Raw genomic sequence first — 20,285 nt, forward strand, 5'->3', positions numbered from 1 at the left:
TGACATATTAATGACATATTAAGACAACTAAGAGAACAATGAAAACAAGAAACAGTCACACACACTAAATAAGCAACACAACACAGCCACGAGAGCTGGAATAATAATTAATTTAAATAAGTAACTGAAAGAAAGGCATCAGGAATAATTCTACCAGGGACAACCTAAGTTTGTTTGTGTCTGTGTGCGTCTGTGTGCGTGTGGGTGAATGTGTCTGTATGTGTGTGTGTGTGTACATGTGTGTGCGCATAAGCCTGTTAAAGAATGTAGTTGTTAGAGAGAGTGGGATGCCACGACTGTAACAGGCAGGCAAGAACCCCAGTAGCCAATAGGGGTGGAAGAAAGAAAAAGAATAAATCAAATCAAAAAAAAACAAAGACTCCCAGATGCACCGCGATGCAAACGCAGAAGACCCCGACCCAAATGCCAGTTGACAACGTAATGCCGACGGAACGCAAAAGAGGAAGAGCAGCGCCCGGACCGACCGCGGCGCGGACACAACATAGACCAGTGGCCCCCCCCCATCCAGCACCCCACCGCCGTGCAGCAAACAACCACAATGCCCAAATGCCACGCAATCATCAACACCAATGCACAAGTGACGAGCCCAACGCGCACACTGCGCGAGCACGGCGACACCCATGCCCAGCAGCCCCCCGCGAATCCCGCGTGCGAGGTCGGGCATCAGTTTTATCACTTGATGACCAGTAGGCAAATGCAATCATTAAATAGGTACAGACTTGTCAACAGACTTGTCAAGCCAAAATTGCGTAAGTGTGTGTTAATTTTTAATTTCTCTTACAATGTCTGTCTCTCTCTGTCTCTGTCTCTCTCTCATTGTCTTTGTCTCATTGTGGCCAGTCAATTACTTACATCATTAATCTGCCTGACATGGCAGGAACAAGAGCGACAATCCCGACAATGTCTCTTTCATATCTCTCTCTCTCTCTCTCTCTCTCTCTCTCTCTCTCTCTCTCTCTGCCCATCCCTTGCGTCCCCCCTCTCTTCCAAACTGGTGTGGCTTCTCACTACCCACAATACAACAGCAGTGCAGCCCAACAAGACAAGCCAACAAATGTGAAGCGTTTACATTAAAGCACTTAATGTCTTTATTTTAACAATGGATCAAACTTTGTGAAAGGGCTCGCTCGTAGTGACAAACGTACAGAAAATAAACACCCGACATCTGCAGTTCTCCACAGCTCTACATTTTAGCATCTCACAGCTCATTTTGATTTTTTCAGCCTGCAACTCGACTGCTGTGACTCATAGCTCTCATTATGCCCTTTCCCAGCCGCAGTAGGCAGCTGTTGTCAGTGAAAAAGTTCAGATAAATTCACCACAGACTACCTGACCACACCAAACGGCAGACAGACAAACTTAGCAACTAGCTGGTGAACATAGTGGAGCATTATCTAAAGATCCAGATATTTCCCTTGAGAGTAAACAGAAACCAAAAATGGAGCTAACAGATAACTTAATGTGACAATATGTCAGTATTTTGTTTACAGTTTGGCCAAATCAATCTATTGCAGCAGGTTTAAAAAATTGTGCTACAGTTTCAGTGACCCTCATTAACAAAAAATTAGCTTGCGAGCTAATTAGCTAGCTAACAAAGCAGAGCTGACTGTTTTAACTCAAACAGCAACTATGAAGGATTTGAAATAATGTCTATGTCTGGTCTGTCACATTCATCATATTTTAGAAACTATTTATCAAATATCACCTCCATCAGTTACAATTTTTTGCCATTTATGTGTGAACCTCTACGATGGTGCCAGCCATAATTGTCAGGAGATTTGTGACAACCCTGACAGGCTTTTCCTGTGTTTTCACACTTTTTCTCCAACTCTGTCAGCTTAAAGCTATCTGTCTTCTCTATTTCTGACCTTTGGTTTCTGTGTCTCTCTGCATCTTTTTTCTGCAGGGACAACCAGGAGAAGATGATCTACTACCTCCTGTTGGACAGGAAAGAGCGATACCCCAGCTGTGAAGACGAGGATCTGCCACCCAGAAATGACATAGGTGGGAACACTTACTCTTGAACTGTTGAACCCTTTTACGGTCCAATCAAGAACAAGAAAATAGCTTGATTATGAAAGCAAATGTTATTTTCACAAAAATTGTTAGAAGATTTTTTTAAAGACTTTTACTGATATTATTGTCCTTCAAGATCCACCAAGGAAGCGTGTGGACTCACCCATGCTGACACGTCATGGCCGCTGTCGTCCAGAGAGGAAGAGCCTTGAGGTCCTCAGTGTCACAGAACAGGGGTCTCCCACCCCACCTCGCAGGGCCCTGGACACTAACGCACACAGCCAGAGGTACGGACCAGCACTGACATATCATGACAGTTCTTTTAATTGATAGAATTTGTGGACAACAGCCAAGTTAATATTCCATACAAGTGGGAATAACAATTTAGAATTATAAACTATAGAATCTGTTTTAATTGTTGCACCTGAAAATCCCACTTCCCTGAATGTTGATTGTTGCTGTCCTTTAAAGGTCTCGTTCAGTCAGTGGAGCATCTACAGGTCTGTCCTCCAGTCCCCTCAGCAGTCCCAGGGTAAGAACTTCACTCCACTCTGTTGTGTACTACTCTCTGTAATCCTACAGTGTAGAGCTTTTGTCTCCCTCTTCTTACAGTGAGAGTAATTAAACACTGTCACACTGCCACACTTAGTTGCTCCTTTCGCTACGGTAAACCAATCATTGCTGGTTGCCATAAAACACATCACTGGGACGTCACCACAGACAGATTTAAAATACTGGTATACTGCGATTACAGTATAGTATAGTCTCAATCAGCATTGTATGAACTCATTTGGCAAGGATTTGAACGTAGTGGATGTTCATGTTCAAAAGTCCCACACTCTAGTTTTAACCTTTGCATAGAACTATTTTTAACCTCTGACCTAGCTGCCTAGTAAATATAACCTGCAGTCTGAAGACAGAGAGCTCAACTTTTTAGATTCCAAAGCATATTAAGTTGTATAACGAAGATGGCAATCTACAAAGTTTCACAGCTACATCAGATCCAGAATAATCTCACCCATTTTAATCTCCCTATGCCTAGAACGGTCTGTAAAATGTGCTGTTCTGTACATCACATAATCGGACTAAATGATTACACTCATGCGTTGGGGGATTGACACAGAAAGCGGCATTAATGTTTTATTAATGATCTGGGCCCTTTCTGAGTCAAGTTCGCTATATTTCCTCTATTTTCTCGTTTTTTTTTTTTTCTTTCCACAGTCCAAAGATATGTAGTTCAAGTTAATTGGTCATAGAACGTCGTAGACTTGGTGACTCAAGGAAAGTTGTCCATTTCTATGGGTCAGCCTTGTAATTGACCTGTCCAGCGTGTAGTGTACAGAGCTATGTGCCAAAGGCACAGTAATCAGGCAGCATTACAAGACAAGCACATTGGTTTTGGTATTTTCTTTGTAATTGTTGACAATAATAAAATATAGGATAATTCCAGCCTTATCCTTAAACTTAATAATTATAATTTGGATTTTCATACGGGTTCCTGAATGCAACATAGTGTTTATCAGTTGCAATCAATCAGTCAATATTAACTCTCTGCAGGGTTGTGTATAAAAACAAAGTTGCCGAATCTGTCTTCCCAGTATTTTCCTATTCAATACACAGTATATACAGTAAACATATGTATTATCAGCAGCTTCAATATCTCAGATTTGGCCATCTGTCACAGTTTGTTTAAGCGGGGAACAGGAACACAAGGGTTTGGACCCAAAAAGACACCAGGGCAGAGCAGGCGCAGTTCAAATGGTATTTAGATTAAATCAAAAAGTACACAGGCTCACGGGAAGGTGAGGCAGGCAAGGGACAAAACCAGGAATGCAGTATGCACTGGCAATTCCAGAAGGGAGCGGTTCAACAATCATTCAAGAATCAAAATCCAAAAGCACAGGCAAGGTTCTAGGGAAACAAGGTCCAAAAACGCTAGCAAAATGGCAGGGATGCTTGACTCATTGAATACAAATAAGGAAAGGAGAACTAGACACAGATGAAACTTACAGGGCAGGGCAGACAATCAAACTCTTTAACATAAAACAGGAAAACCCAAAACCATGTCACCATCAAAACCAAATGTCCTCTGATGATGTTTTTTGCTCTGATAACTCTTTCTCAGCAGTCACTGCTTGCCACGCTGTTCTATCATACATCATCAGTCATACATATTCGCATTTTATAGACACCCCATGCTGCCTCATTCCAAAGTGTGTGTTCGCATGCTGACTAAAAGCACACATAAACACAAAAATTCATCTTGCACCTGATCAAGGCTTGTTGAAGAATCATTTCCATGAACCATAATTCATGACCATTGCTCTCTCATCCCTCTTTCCCTCCTTCTCCCCATCTCTCTCTGTCTGCCCATCAGAGCCCGGTCTTCACTTTCAGCCAACCAGAAGTCACCCCCACCTCCGCTTCCTCCTCTAAAGACCCCAAACCAGGAAGTGCCACCACCTCTCGGCCTACCCGCCAGGCGCCTGACCCAAAAACCCAGACCCTGCCCTCAAAGGGCCCAACTGACCGGCCCCCGCTCCACTCCATGAAGTCCCTCCCTCTCCAGACACCACGCTCTCCTTCCCCGTCCCCGTCTCCACTCCTCTCCCCCATTCCACGCTTCTTCAACTTCCCTTCTCCGTCTGTGTTCAAGTCCAAGAACGTCCACTCGTCCTCTAACTCCTCTGCTACCCCTCCTCCTGTGTCGCAGGTCACGCCGCAGGGCTCACCGCTGCCCACCCCGCTGGGCACACCTGTGCACCAAATCCAACACCCTTCCTCCACCACCCCGCCCTCCTCTTCCTCCTCGTCTTCTTCTTCCAGAGTGGACGGAGCCGGCGGGGTCTCGCTGTCACTGACCCCGCCCTCCAGCCCGGGCGGCAGTGGCAGCCTGGCTGCCTCGAGCTCCGGCCACTGGAGAACAAGGCTCAACTCGTTCAAAAACAACCTCCTGGGCTCGCCACGCTTCCATCGGCGCAAACTACAAGGTGAGTGACGTTGAAGAATTTTAACAAACACAAAGTGAATGATGACGGCGTCAATCCTCTACACTGATTGTTTGGGGAAAAAAATAAATCCTAAACATGTGTTTTGCAGCTGTAGCAAGAAGTAACATTTGTCTCCATCAATGTCAAGATGCTCTGCTAACAGTTTAAACAATCAGGTCTCCTACTGTGTCGCTGCATCCAAGATAGAATCTGTTATCATCAAGAAATGACTGCATGCCCCAGCCTGCAGCCTGCGGCTGTGTTGAGTAATGTCTAATTCTGTGATAATCTGTAATTAGGGCAATTAAATTATGGCCTGTCATCAAGATTCACTGCTCTTTTCCATTTTTCTTCCTCTCTCCTCTCTCTTTCTCTTTTTTAGTCCCTACATCAGAGGACATGTCCAGTTTGACTCCGGAGTCCAGTCCAGAGTAAGTCTGCACAGTCTCAGTTTGTCTTTCTCTATTTGCAAACAGTTTGACATATTAACTGACAATCAATCTCACCACAAGCTTAATTTAGTAGCTGTTTAGAGGGTTTATATTTGATAACTAATTTTAATTAACTTTTTTACAGAGATGTGATCCTTGTAGTAGGATAACCTTTTTCTTTTGTAAAAACATTCTTGAAGCACAGGAAATTGCACTTGAAACATTTGAAATGATCTTTCCCACCAAGCTTACCCCCAGATCAATTTAAAGTGGCTTTAATGTAAGTTAAAGGAGTGGCTCTTAATGACCCCCCCCCCAGAAAATGATCACCCAACTATACATTTCTTCAAGGTTAGCAACCTGCTGGGGAACATTGTGCAGCTTTTAGCAGCTAAAGAGCTAGATATTTTTCTCTGGAGTTAGTGGAGCACAAAACCGAGCAAAATGGAGAGTGCATACTGGTTTTCCATTCATCAGGTGGTCAGAAACACGACTCCAAATGAATGCTAATGTTGCTCCATATCTGTTGGATTTGTAAATATGAAACAAAAAAAGTTTAAAAGGGCAACTGTTTGCTAGCATTGTTTGCTGGCATATCTTGTGTCTGCAGCACCCAAGTGCAAAAATCAGTCACAGCAAATTTAAAGACTGAATATGAAACAAATGATTTGCTTACAATACAGTTTTGCAGACAGCGCCATTTATTTTTTTTCTACTAAACATTAATGGAGAATTGGTCATTCATGTCAGAAAAATCTGCATGTTATCAGCTGTTGCATTCATGCTTCATGATCACTGGCTCTCACACCAGCTGACTAGTACCATCCAATAGTATCAGGGCCACCCATAAGGGGGAAAAAGGGGAAAGCATTCTGGGGCCCAGCTGCTTGGAGGGCCCATGCAGTCCAGCACTAATGATGTTCATTCTAAATATAGGCAAAGATAACCAAATTTAATTTTGAACCAAAAAACTCATCATTACTTAAAAATATTTTTTGCTTTAGTAAAATATGGCCTGTTTCACAATGAAAACCACCCCTCCTGAACATGGTATGAGTAATGTCTGTTGTACGCGACGTCAAAACATCAACAGTGCACTGCATGCAGCAAGCCATGTATGTGTTTATGTAGGAGACAGAGAGAGACAACAGCATGTGTTGACATGAGTAAAGCAGATTTGCAGAGGGCCTATTTACTGGACCTTTTCAGGGGCCCAGACATTTCTGTGGGCAGGCTTGAATAGTATCCATGCCAGTATACTGTGTGGAGATTGTTAACCTGACTCTTTCACCATGAATTTTCTGTTATGCTGATTGCTGCAGTTCCCTCCACCAGCTCAACCTCCGGGAATGATTTAGTGAAGATCTAATGTTCATGTATGTGTGTGTTAACATTAGTTCTCCCTGTGCAGCAGAATTTAATTGTGTAACCAAATTGTTATAAATAGTAAATTCCTTGACGTCAGTGGCTCTGAATGAACACTATGTCAGTCATTATAGGCCAGTTAAAAATAATACAACCTGAATTCATTTTGTGTACTGGTTGATTTGGATTCATAATGTGTGAAATGTGTGAAACAGGACTAATCTGTCCTAAATCAATTCCTCCCTTATTTGCAGACTGGCTAAGAGGTCCTGGTTCGGTAACTTCATCAGCCTGGATAAAGAGGAGCAGATCTTTATTTTGATTCAAGACAAGCCGCTTAGCTCTATCAAGGCCGACATCGTCCATGCCTTTCTCTCTGTGAGTACAATCGAGCTTAGATAAGCCTCAACAATTTCCAGTTACGATTACTATGTAATACCATTTGTGGCATTAAAGGCACACATTTAAGATTTGATCTTTCTCACTGAGCGTCCCCCGTTTCTTTTGCCTCACCAGATCCCATCCCTGAGCCACAGTGTAGTGTCTCAGAACAGTTTCCGGGCAGAGTACAAGTCCTCCGGCGGCCCCTCTGTCTTCCAGAAGCCTGTCAAGTTCCAGGTATTATTACATTTTTTTCCTCTTCAGCCCTGTCAGACCCAAAACTCCATCTTTACACACGCATGTTGGCTGGCCCTGCAAGTTTCAAACCCACACAGGCATTCATATCTAATTCTAACATCTCAGTGCTCCGCATGAAGAGTTTGTGTGTTTCAATGTGAGCATCATAAACATTCAGATTCAGACAATTACATGGGTTAACAACTGGCAGCTGTTCATTTAACTATCACTCTGTGTAGAATTTGAACATTGCTAACTTTGGAGCCCCACAATGGTAGTATCAAAAAACCCAACAAAGGAACACAGAGATAAATGAACTGTGAAAGAAACATGGAGACAAATAATAATCGCATATAGGCTTTAAGAGGGCATGTAACTAACAATCTTTGATCTTTGTGTCTGAGCAAACCTTATTAATTCAACAATCCCGGTCATGAACCCCATTCTCCTGTAGGTGGACATCGCTTTCTCTGAGGGAGAGAGGGAGCGAGAGAGGGAACGAGCAGAGAGAGAGGGAAGAAGAGAGATGGGCATCTACAGCGTCACCTTCACTCTAATAACAGGTAGAAGGATGTGTTTATTGGCCGTCGTACATGTTAGGTACCAGCTGGTGGGGCACATTACACAAAGTAAAATAATTTGATAAAATCCAAAAAGTCCTTTCTGTCCAACATAAGGGATGTTTAAACTGCACGATTATGTTGAACGACTGATGATCAGTTACCTCATAGAATGTGCAAAATAACACTAAAGTGCTTAGTAGAGTAGGGGAGAGCGGGGTAAGTTGTCACACATGAGAGTTGTCACACTGTTCATAACTCCAAAACTAGAGGGTGTATCTCAAAAATCAAAGTCCACTTTGTGTGACTTCTTGTTCTCTGGTCAACTTCCTGTTTACATCTGTCACTTTATCACAAAGTCACTCTAATCTGAGGAGAGCACAAATTTCTTTCATTTTTTTGCTTTGAAAGTAAATAATATGCCCCTTTCATGTTATGCAGTACAACTTTGTTATGTATGAATGTTCAAAATTATAATTAAATAAGTAGAGGAGACAAGAACACGTCTTTTGATGCTTTAGTTGAAGTGCTATGTTGAGCTAACATTGAGATTTAGCCAACATTTGCACCCATGTCAGTTTAGACAAAGTCGTCTCAATGACAACTTCCAAACAATCACTTAGAACATGTTGAAAAAACATTGTGATATTATGTAAATAGCTCTGACAATAGTATAAAATTATTCTGCAAAAAAATTATTATGCTGTTTACAGTAGCAGGCATATTCCTCGACTACACAAGACTGAATTCATGAAACTGTATGAAGTACACACACACACACACACACACACACACACACGCGCGCGCGCGCGCGTACACACACAGGCACTACTTCATACAGTCATCAGTTTAGTGTGGTGTTTGTACTGTTCCCTAGTGATGATTTTTCCACCTGATTTGGAGAAGCAGCTCGCCAAGTGTGGTCAGAAACTTTTCCTACCAGTTTGCTGTTGCACACGCCCTGAAGTTCGCACCTCTGTGGGCAGAAAACAAAAAGGCTTGCAAGTAGCTTCAACAGAGAAAATGTAAATGCTTTCTTCGACGAAGTGCACAGAAATATGAGTTTGAGTTTGCACTTTGTTGACTTCCTGAAACATTTCAATGAACTTACAAAGTGCGCAAAGGAGAGGCCCCGTTTACTCCCTTTGGACAACCACAAGTCTCATCTGTTCATTGATGGTGTGAAGAGGAATATGCTTTCAGTGGTGTGTTTGTTTGCATAAATAACATGTTTCACAGGACATGACCAGGAAATGCATATTCTCACGTCATTCCCACCCCACTGCTCACACTGGCTCCAACCATTAGACAGTAGTAGTAATTGTGTTCTTATTTTTTGACAGTCCAGTGTAACAACTTACCCAATGCAGTGTGACAACTTTTAGTGCATACTCTATACAACAGTCTACAACTCCACAATGTAATGTAAAATGTTCAGGGTCGGGGTTACGCCTTACCCATTAAATATTTTTTTGGTGAAGCAAAGATGTGTTGTCCCTAAAGCTAATTTGCTGTAGAATTAGTAGTTATCCCCACATTATATACTTCATATCGGCTTCAAAGTAATCTATATATTAATAAAAAGATCCCGGAATATGGACACATTTCAGCTTTAGTCTATTGTGATGGCAATTCGAGTTTATAAATAAACTGCTTAGGCAAACACTTGTCTTTCTGTATACTTTATTCAAGTCTTCTGCAGAAGGACTCACAGCAACACCCATACACTGTATGTTCGAAGGAGTGAAAAAAGTGGGGTAGGTCATGTCAGCCCAAAGAGACACATTGACCCTGAAGTCAGGATGAACAAACAAGAGTCCAGGGTTACATGCTAAAATGTTTGGTGTTTTTATGGAATTCCCATTACACTATATTTTAATTTATATAGATGTGATTAAAAAAAACCCATTTCTCTTTTGGGATTTAAACTTGGAGTTTGCATTTTCACAATTTTAAAGGTGCCAATTATCAATATTTGTATAATAAAAAAGTATGAAACACTGTGAAAACAACGTGACAAATAAAAGATGCCGCTCATAGTGATGAACCTACAGACAGTTATAGCCTGAATCTGCAGCTCTCCACTCTGCGTTACACAGCTCATTGTTTAGCTGTCAGGCCCACAACTTTACTGTTTTGGTTCACTCTCACTGCTCTCGTAGTGTCGTTTTCGGCTTCAGCGGGCAGCTGTTTCCAGTGAGAAAGCCATGAAAACCCACAGCTGCTCAGCACCAAATACCAGCCAGACCCAGTTAGCCGCTAGCTAACCTGAAACTTGAAACTTGTGACGCATTTAGCATCTAAAAAGCCCTCAGGAGACAAAAAGCAGAGTTAAAAGAGAATGAGTATTTGACTTGAATGCTAACGTCACTCCATGTAGGCAACTTGCTAACGAGTTCGCCGTAGCAACTTAAAAGGTGACAATATGTCAGTGTTGAGCTCAGCTAGTTTTTGCTGCCCTCAAGTGGCCAAAAACATCAATTATTGGGGGTCTGAAAAGATCCGGAAATATATGGAATATGTGGACCCTGTTTTACTCTTCATGCCCATTTCAGTTTAAATGTATCTTTATATCCTTGGGGCTAAATTTATGTTTCAGTATTGAAAATTGGAGTTTCAATTTTCTCACTTGTAGACTTTGACAACTTTAAAAGAATGCTCTCTCAGTCAGGGGAACCGATTCTCTCTCCCCTCAGGTCCCAGCCGCAGGTTCAAGAGAGTGGTGGAAACCATTCAGGCTCAGCTCCTGAGTAGTCATGATCAGCCTTCTGTGCAGGCACTGGCTGGTAAGTAATACATACACACACACACACTTACATGCTATATGTACAATGTGTTAAATTGTTTGTTCACTTCTGCTGTCCCTGATTTTACCTCTTGCCCCTCAGATGAGAAGAATGGTCAGCTTTCACGCCAGCCCAGCACTCCTTCGCGTCAGAACTCCCGCCGTTCTGAAAGCGGATCCGAGCGGGAACGGGAGCGGGGAGAGAAGGAGCAAGTGGCAGACGGGGGGAGCGGAAGTGGGAGCGGAAGTGGGAGCAGCACCGGGGCCGTCTTACAAAGGCGAGGGTCGGGTAAGGACAAGACCAGACTCCTCTCGTCGTCCAACGGGACGCAATCTCATCCCTGAAAAGAATGTTGTGGAAGAGGGGCGAGGGTCATCTGCCTAGCCTTTTTCTCTTCCTTCCCTCAGTCCTTTCCTCCACTATTTCCTTCCTTCCTGCCTTGCTTCATACCATTATTCCAAAGCAATGGGATAGAGGACAGGAATGTTTTTCCTTGAAGCTGATCTAGGGATATTGCGGAGAATTCCCCATAAATGGCTGATTTTAGCAGAAATGTATGTTTGTGGGGATGACAGAGGCAGGTTGAACTGATCTCTGGTCAGCCTTCAAGGGCCGCTTCACCCTGGAAGTGACAAGTCCAAAGACCGGACGTCCAAAAAGTCCCACCTTACCAGAGAAACACAGGAAAAGCTCAAAGCCAGGGAAACACATAGTTCGCCCACTTCGACGAATCAAGAAAGCACATGACATTCCCACCGACCAATCACATGCAACACGTAGTTCAAATCCAACAGGAAACCTCCCATCAGTCCGTCAAAATGGCGCAGGAAGATACTGGCCAATAACAGAGACCCTTAAGTCATTCTCTCTTATCATTTTCTGACCAGCCAACTGTCACCTGGATCGTCAAGCCTCCTCAAGACCACCTGACCAAACATGAGTCACATGACTGGAAGCCCGTTCTCCTCTCTTCTTCTCACTTTCTAATTGAAGGGGAAAATGTGTATTCTCAAGCATAGCAACAAAATGAGGATGTCATTTGAGAAAGCAACAAAATAACAAGAAGAGTCTTGATTTAGACTTGATTGTTAGGGTGTAGATAGTAGGCAATATTCATGCTACCCGTTAACAATCAAGTAGTCTGAGAGCAGAGGAAAACATGCAAAGAAATGGCGGGGAATGGATCTGATGTGGTCTACGTAATATAGCCCTACAGTTAGCGAATATCAAAATAGGACAGACAACACGCAACTTTTCCTTGAGTGTACGAGAAGCATAAAGTCCCACAATTATTTCTTAATTACACTGATAAAGCTATGATACCATATTGCCTTTAACGGAGGAGAAAAAAAGTGGATAGTTAGTTAGATTTAAACCCATTTTGAGGACACTAGTCACACCACAGGTAGAATGTCTCAGAAGTGAAAACGCCCACTGGAAGAGAGTGAGATGAATAGATAGAGATAAAACAGAGGATAGCCAGTAACGGGTGTCCATTTTGGTAGCAAAGGAAGAACAAAAAAAAAAATAGTAGTCCAAAACCTAAGAAAACTCAGAGACGACAATGAAAGTCAGATCTGTTAAACTGTTTCTAGTCTATCTCAATACAACATTCATGTGCTATATGTAGGCCACATTGAAATAGACATTTTTTGCTTTAGGTTTTTTCTCCTGTAAATACTGGCTGTGAAACAATCCCTTCCAAGTGCAACCCTACTATGAATGATAAAAGAACAAAATTCACAGTCCTTGCGTTTTAATGTTTAGCCTAAGCTAATATGAAGCTTCAGCAGTCTCCATTAGCCTCACTAACATTTGCTAAACTCCTCTCCCGAATAGCAGGCCTCCCATCATAGTTTAACAGCAATAACTAGGCATGGCCGACCTGTCAAGTGTTGTGCATAGGGCTGTAGTAGAAGGGATACTCTGCTTATTTTATATAGTAGTAGGACAATACCATCTATATAAGCAAGGGTATATTACAAAGTTTTCTACTACAGGCAAACAAACAAAATGTCAGCCAAGGTTTGTCATAAGTCATAAACATCTCTATCAGTTTTACCCATATGACATGAATGAGCAGAAAGATGCACCACTCAAACAATGGCATGATGGGAAAAATTAGGGAAAATCATCCTGCATTTGGTTATTTCCAGATGTTTACCAGCCCTGCTAGCCTTGTAGTGACATCATATAAATAGACTAATTTTGTTCCTTTTGCGGTGTTACATATTTGGAGCGGCTTGTTAACAAGTGAAACAAGACAAAAACAAAATGCTGCTCTTAAATGAGCTGAATCTACGGTATTAGCAGTAGTGTTCATGTTTTTGCCAGCAGTCTGCTGACATTTCTGTAGTTCTAGCTAGTTAGTTTTAGCAAGTGGGAGATGACATTACTGGTAAATTCCTGATATCGCCAACTCTGAATCACAGTTAGACGTTTTTCCAACAGCTGTTTTTTCTGCCTGTAATTACGGTTTGAAACTAAATCCACATATTAACTTCAGCTGAACTTTTTTTCACTGTGGTTTTGTCTCCTATATCTTATAATGGAGTCACTTTAAGAAGGGATGACTCCACAGCCAGTATGGAGAGGAGGAATGATTACAGTGTCCGACATCTCTAATATTAGTGTAGACATGTGAATATTGTATGAAAGGCTTGAAACAAGTCCAAACCTATCCTTTAACTGAGAGGAGAATTATATTCCATGAAATTAGAGTAATAGAAGATAGATGATGATGGAAGTCTGGAATTTAAAAAAAAGAGGCTGGTCAAACAGGACAACCAAGTGTTTGTAGTCCGACAATTAGGCAACCAAAACCCTTCCTATGTTCCTTTTTGTTTACCAAGAACGAATGCGGAACGATGCAGCGTGACCCTCCGTTCTGCCTCTCTGAAAGGAGAGTTGGAGGGAGGACAGAGAGAGAGAGGCATGTGAAGATGAACAGATAATGTACTAAAGCAAGCAAGCAAGAAAAAGGGACTCGGGTGTGTCTGTTGTTAGAAAAACTCTTTGCCCATACTGCCTGGAGGAGGTGGGGGATGGGGGGAGTGCCCACTTCATCAAGAATGAAACTTTGCTTGTTTTATTTTTTACTTTCCATACCTTCTTTTTTCTACTCTGCTCTGGGCTTTCTCTCTCTCTCTGTTTTTTTAAATGATGATGTGTTTGCCACCAGCAAAATAGAGGGCGGCGCTAACCATGTGAATGTCAAAAGCTTTTTTGAAAAAAGTGTAAACATATTTTTGTTTCATATATTTATTGAACATGTATTTATTTATTTATTTATTTATTTATCTATTTATCTATTTATTTACTTGTCGTGTTTTTTTCCTGAATCGAAAAGCAGGAGATGGGTGAAGACAGGGAAATGTCACTTTAAAGATGTCTGACACTGCAGAGCAAACCAGCTTTCCTTGAGAAAACCTGTAAAACAGCTCCTCTCCTTTTTCTTTAACATTCTGAAAATTGTTGCTGCAAAAGTACCTTTTAGCTTTTATTTTGTTCACTTTTCACTGTTTGCTACCCTTGGTGTTCACATTTTATGAAGATTCCACACACACAGTGAGAGATAAACTTAATGTGGACTTTTATGTATTAGAACAAAAGCCTCTACCACCAGATATTTATCAGTGCTGAGTCGTTCACTTCTTCAGGCATTTGATCAGTTTGTTTTGTGTGTCCCTTCATTCGGGTGTTATTCAGGTAATTGGAACCTAAATCAGGATGCAAAGCTGCTCGAATCTTACAGAATTAGTTCAAAGACTTTTTAACCAGGCTAGTGACGTGGCAAATAGGTTTGTCGGTTGGTCCACCACTTTGCAGACTGAAATATCTCTGCAATCACTGGATGGATTGCCATGAAATTTTACATCCGTGATCCCCAGAGAATAATTAGACATGGGTGGTCCTTTTTTTATCTAGCGCCATCATCAGGTCAAAATTCAAATTTATCCACTACATTGTTTTATGACCAAACACCTGATATTTCCACCTGCCTTGGCTGCACTTTGTGTTTAGAGCTAACTTGAAATTGTTAGCATGCTAACAAGTAAAACTAAGAAGGTGAACATGGCAAACATAAACAGCAGCATGTTATAATTGTCTTGGTGAGCATGCTTGCAATACTGAATTTAGTATTTAGCTCAAACCACCACTAGTCTTACAGAGCAGCTAGCTGTAGACTTTTAGTCTTGTTCAGAGTGCAAAATAATTCATGAATAGTGAGTGCAAACACACATGAATTTCCTGGTCATGTCCATAACTTGAGAAACATGTTTTTCATGCAAACCAACACTCCACTGAAACCATATATTATAGTCTCTTCACACACTCTGCACACTGACACAGCTGGACAACAATGGAAATAAACAACATTCATTTGCAGTTATTTTTTTTTAGTGTTTGGAAAATTGTACTTAAACGTCCTAGAATATTTTAATCAAGGGATTAACATCCAAATGCAAACAGATTTTTTAATTATACGTGCATCATTGCCATCGGTGAGGTTTTTGCATGGTGTCCTAATCATTTTGGTAAGCTTTGAAAAACTATGTGACAGTTCTTTTTTTTTTGCACTTTTAAGTGGCACAGCACCCTCAACGGACACAAACAAAGATTTTCAGCCTGCGCTGGTTTAACAGTGGATTTAAATGTGTTTTCTCCCTCTCATTTAATCACAGGATTTCTTTTCCCATCCTGCCGCTCAAAGTGAGAAGAAGGTGAGGCACACATCTGAAAGGTCAAAGGTCAGGGAGGTTTAAAGTCCCATATTCACATACACAAAAGAGAGCATTATGTCATAGTCTTTTCTCCTTTTTTTATTTTACACTCAAGGTCAGGATCAAGTTCACCTTACATCCACTTTCAGAAAGAAAGGAGTTAGTTAAAGGATAGAAACGTGAAGAGGCAAAGGCAGAAAGAAAGGCTGGAACTTTGCTCTACTCTGAGCAAACTCTGCATCTAATCCATTCATAGTCACAATGGGACCCTCGGCACGTTTGCGGCTGAGAGACTCCCACCCTCGCAAAAATTCTCCTATTGAAAAAAATCTCACCCCTCCTTCCCTCAATCCTCCTTTAACCCCCCCTCTCCCCCCTCAACTTTACATTTTCTACTCCCCCATCATTCCTCCTCTTTGTGTCTCTTGAATCCTGCTCCACACCCATCCTTGTCCCAGCTGCACATATCTCATCCCCTTATATAATCATTCCCTCCTCCCCTCCCTTTGTATACATTTTATACGCTGTATACTTCAACGCAGATACTGTATACATTTGTATACACTGCATTCCTGTCTCTGTCTCCATTGTATGCCATCCATATCTATGTAGCATTCACTATCTTTTATCGACACTGTAGTCACCGTACCAACTCTTCCTCTCATTATTATTGCTCATTCTTCTTCTGCAGTTAGAATTGTACGACTATAATCTCTTGTCTCCCACCCATGTTCACCTCCATCCCCAACCTGCTACACCCCACCCATGACCAACCCCCCAAATCTTGTGAACCTCCACTCCACACAGTAGAAAAAGTTTCACTCTGGAGGAATTCGTGACCTCAGAAAAACTCGAGAGAAAGGAGGAGGAGGTGTGTGGGGGAGGGTGGGTCGAGAAAACTGCTAACACAATTATTGATGATGATGGCGGCAACGACGAAGAGAAATGTCTGTAGTATAATTACAAAAAAGGAAAAGTGCACTATTATGACAATGATTATTATTGCCTGTGAAAAATACTGACCAATAAACAACAGTGGAAATACAGGTGTTTGTGTTCTATTTCATGGTACACTACAAAATGTTCAGTAATTACCCTTACTTTGAATTGTGGCAAAATCAGTACTATAATATTACAGTGTCCTGGTTTATTTAAAGACTTCAAGAGCAAAGCCATGGCTACCCGTGAGGTCATGTCCTTGGTATGTTTCTATAGAATTTGGGGTACTGGGAGATTATATTCTGCAGTAACACCTTAAGGGTGTGGCTCTGGCATTACTTAGACTCAACTTTTTTGGAAATATGCTGGGAAAAACACTGTCATATCTGTACAGTAAGCTTGAATCTACTGCTAGCAGTAAAGCTCGTAGCGAGCTATAGAGGGGCTGGTTGGATATTTTTTATACCAACGAACAGAGCCAGGCTAGCCGTTTGCCCATTTCCAGTCTTTGAGCTAAGCTAAGCGACCCGACTACTGGCAGAATTTACTGTACAGACATGAGAGTGGCATGTTATTATTTAACTCTCTGGAATAAAGCAAATCAAAGCATATGAAATGTCAAACTTCCTATATCCTAAATGTGCTAATGTTTTGACACAGTGGAGTAACAAACAGCAGTTAGATCATGTAGTGTGAGAAATTTTACAGAGTATATAATGTTAACAGTTAAATTAATAACTGAAGTGACAAAAATTTCAATCTGAACATTTTATAAACTTTTTGATGTCCATTCAAAAACTCTTTAAGGAGTGTGTGGGTTGCAGTGGGGGAATTTGGGCTCCTGATTGAACTCCGGAGGTCCATAACTCTAAAATCCTGGCCACGTTGAAAGCATTGTCTCCAAGATTTTCATTTATTTAAAACATGTGAAAACACTTTTGGAACATTAAAAGACGCAAAATTAAAATAAATTACAGGGTTTCCCTATTGGACCTCATGTAGGCCCTACCTGTTTTTAAATTACTATCCTCTATGTGGGCGTGTCTGTATGCTGACGTCATTGTATCATCCAGCAGAGTGAAGTGGAAAACGAAGAGCTCTCACTCTTGTCCAGAGGTGTTTATTTGTAAAATTGAAGGTGCTAAAACAAAGCTCAAAGGAACAAACCGTATCTTACGATCGTAGACTGTATTAAAAAAAGGTTATGATCAGATAAATTGCAGTGGGCTACATATGCATTTACTTCACAGTTCAGTGAACTAGTTTCAGAATTTGTCCCATTATTTAAAACAAAATGACATCTGTAGAAAGAAAAAAAATATAGTTGGTCGTTATCATAATATATAAGGCTATTTTTATTATTATTATTATTATTTATTTTTAATATACCATACTACAAAACGGCTAAACAGTCCAACTGTACAATTATTGGTAACTTAGTTAACCTACTGTATTTCTATATTATGTCATATAATTCATACTGTGCTACTGTTTGCTTCTGTTGTATTCTCTTACCTCATTTTTAAGGTAATCAACACTGTAAGGAAATGATTAAGAAAAACATGAAATGTCAAAATACACTGGAGGGGGGCTTTAATTCACTTAATTCAATCATATCTTGTTTTGTATTATGGACAACGGTCCATAGCCACGGACTTTTGGTCGAAGTTAACGCCTACATTTCCACAGCATATTTTCAGCTGCCTCCTCCTCTTCGCTCCTCTCGGCTCACACTATCTTTGTCCGCTATACTGGTAGTGGGTGACTTGTTGGGCAAGAGCTCGATCTGTTGCAGACTTCACAGGAAGGGAAGGGAAGGGTTGCAAACGGACTTGCCCGGATCAGCGTTCACACCGAGAAAGCTCCGAGAAAGCCACTTAAGGTAAACTTTGTCGCATTTAATCAAAAGCCTTCGAAATGCTGTCCGAGTTTTTCTCAATTTATATGTATTCCGGAGCTTTTGCTCTCGGTCTGCTTCATTACATGAGGGGGATGGTGCTGAGCATGAAAGGACCTCTGTGTGATATAACACTAGGCTACAGTTCATATATGCAAATAAGTTACACTTTTCAAGGAGTTAGTATACACGTGCGTTGATTTTCTGGTTTGTATTTGTTTGTAGCGGTGGGTGTTTTTTCTCTGCCCCTACAGGAACAGGATGGAGTAACTAACGTTAATGGTTTGGGCGCAGCCGAGTCCAAGCGGGTGTTTGAGAAATAGTTAACGTTACTTTGTGTGTTGTTAATAGCCTTCAGCTAAAGTTAAACAACCGAACCTTTTGGAATGACTACACACTGACACCTGACACCACCTTCTTAATGGAAAATCGTGCACGTCATCGACGGAGCACGAGTAAATATTATGTTGCGCATTTAACGGTAGATCCCAGCCTGGCCCTTCAAATAAAAATATTCCTTGAACTTGAAAGTGTATTTACCTCAAGAAGCAAGGCACATAAGCGAATTACGGCACTGCAAACGTAAAGATATGGCGTTAGTCAGATATTTGAGAAAACTTTTGGTTTGTTAGAAACAATGTAAGGTTGTGCACGCGCTTTTCTTCCCGCCGCCCCCCTGTCTGAACGCGGTAACTTGCAGTTCCTCCCCGGCAGGTAAGACTTGTTCGGCAACATTGTTTAGACAATTTAGAAAAAAGTTGCTTCACCAACCTCTACTGCATACCTTGACATATGTTGTAGCAGAGATAAGACCCTCTTTGATATATGACACCTGCATTTATCTTCAATTGGATGCTGTTTTTTCATTCTTATTGCTACTTTCAGTGTTTCCCCCTAGGATAGAGTAGCAGTGGAGGTGAAGCAAAAAAAATGTTTTGTGCGTATGTCTGAATATAAAACCCCAACACAACGTGTCTCAGCAGCATTGCTCTTGTGTCCATGAGCATGCTATGCACTTAGAATAGCTTAAAATGTCAAGTGTTTTCCCAGTTTAATGTGAGCTTTAGATGAATGTTCTGTACTGGACAGAACTGTAGGCTACACCAGCTTAGTATCAGTTTGTGCCTGATGTTTTCAACATTGGACAAGTAGGTAGTAATAAAATACAGCTACCAGTTACTTTCTATAAATTGAGCTAATGCCAAGTTACATAGCAGCTAAAGACACAGCCTGCTTTATAAGCTTTCTTGACCAGCTGCGCGGTCTGTAGTGTTGTGTCGTTCAAAGAACGTTTTGTTCATTTGACCTAATCTTGTATGTGACTCAGGAGGAACTAGTTATCTGAGGGAGGAGTAATTTGGTAATTTTCACACGTGTGAATAGTCTTGCACTCTTACGTTCACTCGTTACACAGCAGCTGCAAGGTCTCAGTCAGCACAGGAAACAGAATTGATTAGTTCAGGACTCTCAACTGTGGGTCTCTGGGTTTGAATCGGCTACTGTGGAACAGAAATGATCTAATCGTTCAGCGCTCACATGGGTCCTCATGGGAGTCTGTCTTCACTCGGCAGACTGACTTACTGCCAGCACCGGGGAATGAGAGGCAAGTGTGTCAGGTAACAGTCACTGGACTGACATCTAATATCTATTTAGATAATTTTGTGACATTTAATAAAGCATACCGTTATTGCAGCGCAGTGATGATGTGCTAAGTTATAGTTTTAACACAGCCGCACCATAACATTAGTCCTGCAAGTGTTTACAGTTAACAGCTGATGAGTTGTTCTGGGTTCACTTCAGTACACTGACAGGGTTCTGCCGGGAGCTGAATTACCACAGAGGTCATCTCCTCTCCAAAACAAACTGACCCAGACATTAAACCATTAAAACACAGCCACATAGCAGCGTTAGCCCTGTGGTTTATTTACAGCTAACAGC

General features: G+C 41.4%; 2 protein-coding genes across 4 annotated transcripts in view; both read left to right on the top strand.

Moving 5' to 3' along the window:
- The window catches only part of LOC123984398 (serine/threonine-protein kinase BRSK1-like), a 28,294-nt gene extending 11,737 nt beyond the window's left edge, over nt 1-16,557 (top strand). Inside the window, exons 11-22 of one of the 2 annotated variants that reach the window (XM_046071266.1) lie at nt 1,928-2,025; nt 2,174-2,324; nt 2,509-2,569; nt 4,415-5,027; nt 5,410-5,458; nt 7,078-7,201; nt 7,340-7,441; nt 7,896-8,004; nt 10,698-10,787; nt 10,890-11,075; nt 15,473-15,538; nt 15,627-16,557. In XM_046071266.1, the coding sequence (XP_045927222.1) occupies nt 1,928-2,025; nt 2,174-2,324; nt 2,509-2,569; nt 4,415-5,027; nt 5,410-5,458; nt 7,078-7,201; nt 7,340-7,441; nt 7,896-8,004; nt 10,698-10,787; nt 10,890-11,075; nt 15,473-15,504 (1,615 nt within the window). In that variant the 3' untranslated portion in view covers nt 15,505-15,538; nt 15,627-16,557. Of the gene's footprint in view, nt 1-1,927; nt 2,026-2,173; nt 2,325-2,508; nt 2,570-4,414; nt 5,028-5,409; nt 5,459-7,077; nt 7,202-7,339; nt 7,442-7,895; nt 8,005-10,697; nt 10,788-10,889 lie in introns of both variants that reach the window. The other variant, XM_046071258.1, reaches the window with a different exon arrangement.
- Nucleotides 16,558-18,174: 1,617 nt separating this feature from the next.
- Nucleotides 18,175-20,285, top strand: part of cpt1a2b (carnitine palmitoyltransferase 1A2b) — a 63,939-nt gene continuing 61,828 nt past the window's right edge. Inside the window, exon 1 of one of the 2 annotated variants that reach the window (XR_006828441.1) lies at nt 18,175-18,332. The gene's annotated coding sequence lies outside the window, so the exon portion shown is untranslated. Of the gene's footprint in view, nt 18,333-19,040; nt 19,062-20,285 lie in introns of those variants that run through there. The other variant, XM_046071297.1, reaches the window with a different exon arrangement.

Source organism: Micropterus dolomieu, linkage group LG02, assembly GCF_021292245.1.
Source record: "Micropterus dolomieu isolate WLL.071019.BEF.003 ecotype Adirondacks linkage group LG02, ASM2129224v1, whole genome shotgun sequence".
Taxonomy (NCBI): Eukaryota; Metazoa; Chordata; class Actinopteri; order Centrarchiformes; family Centrarchidae; genus Micropterus; species Micropterus dolomieu.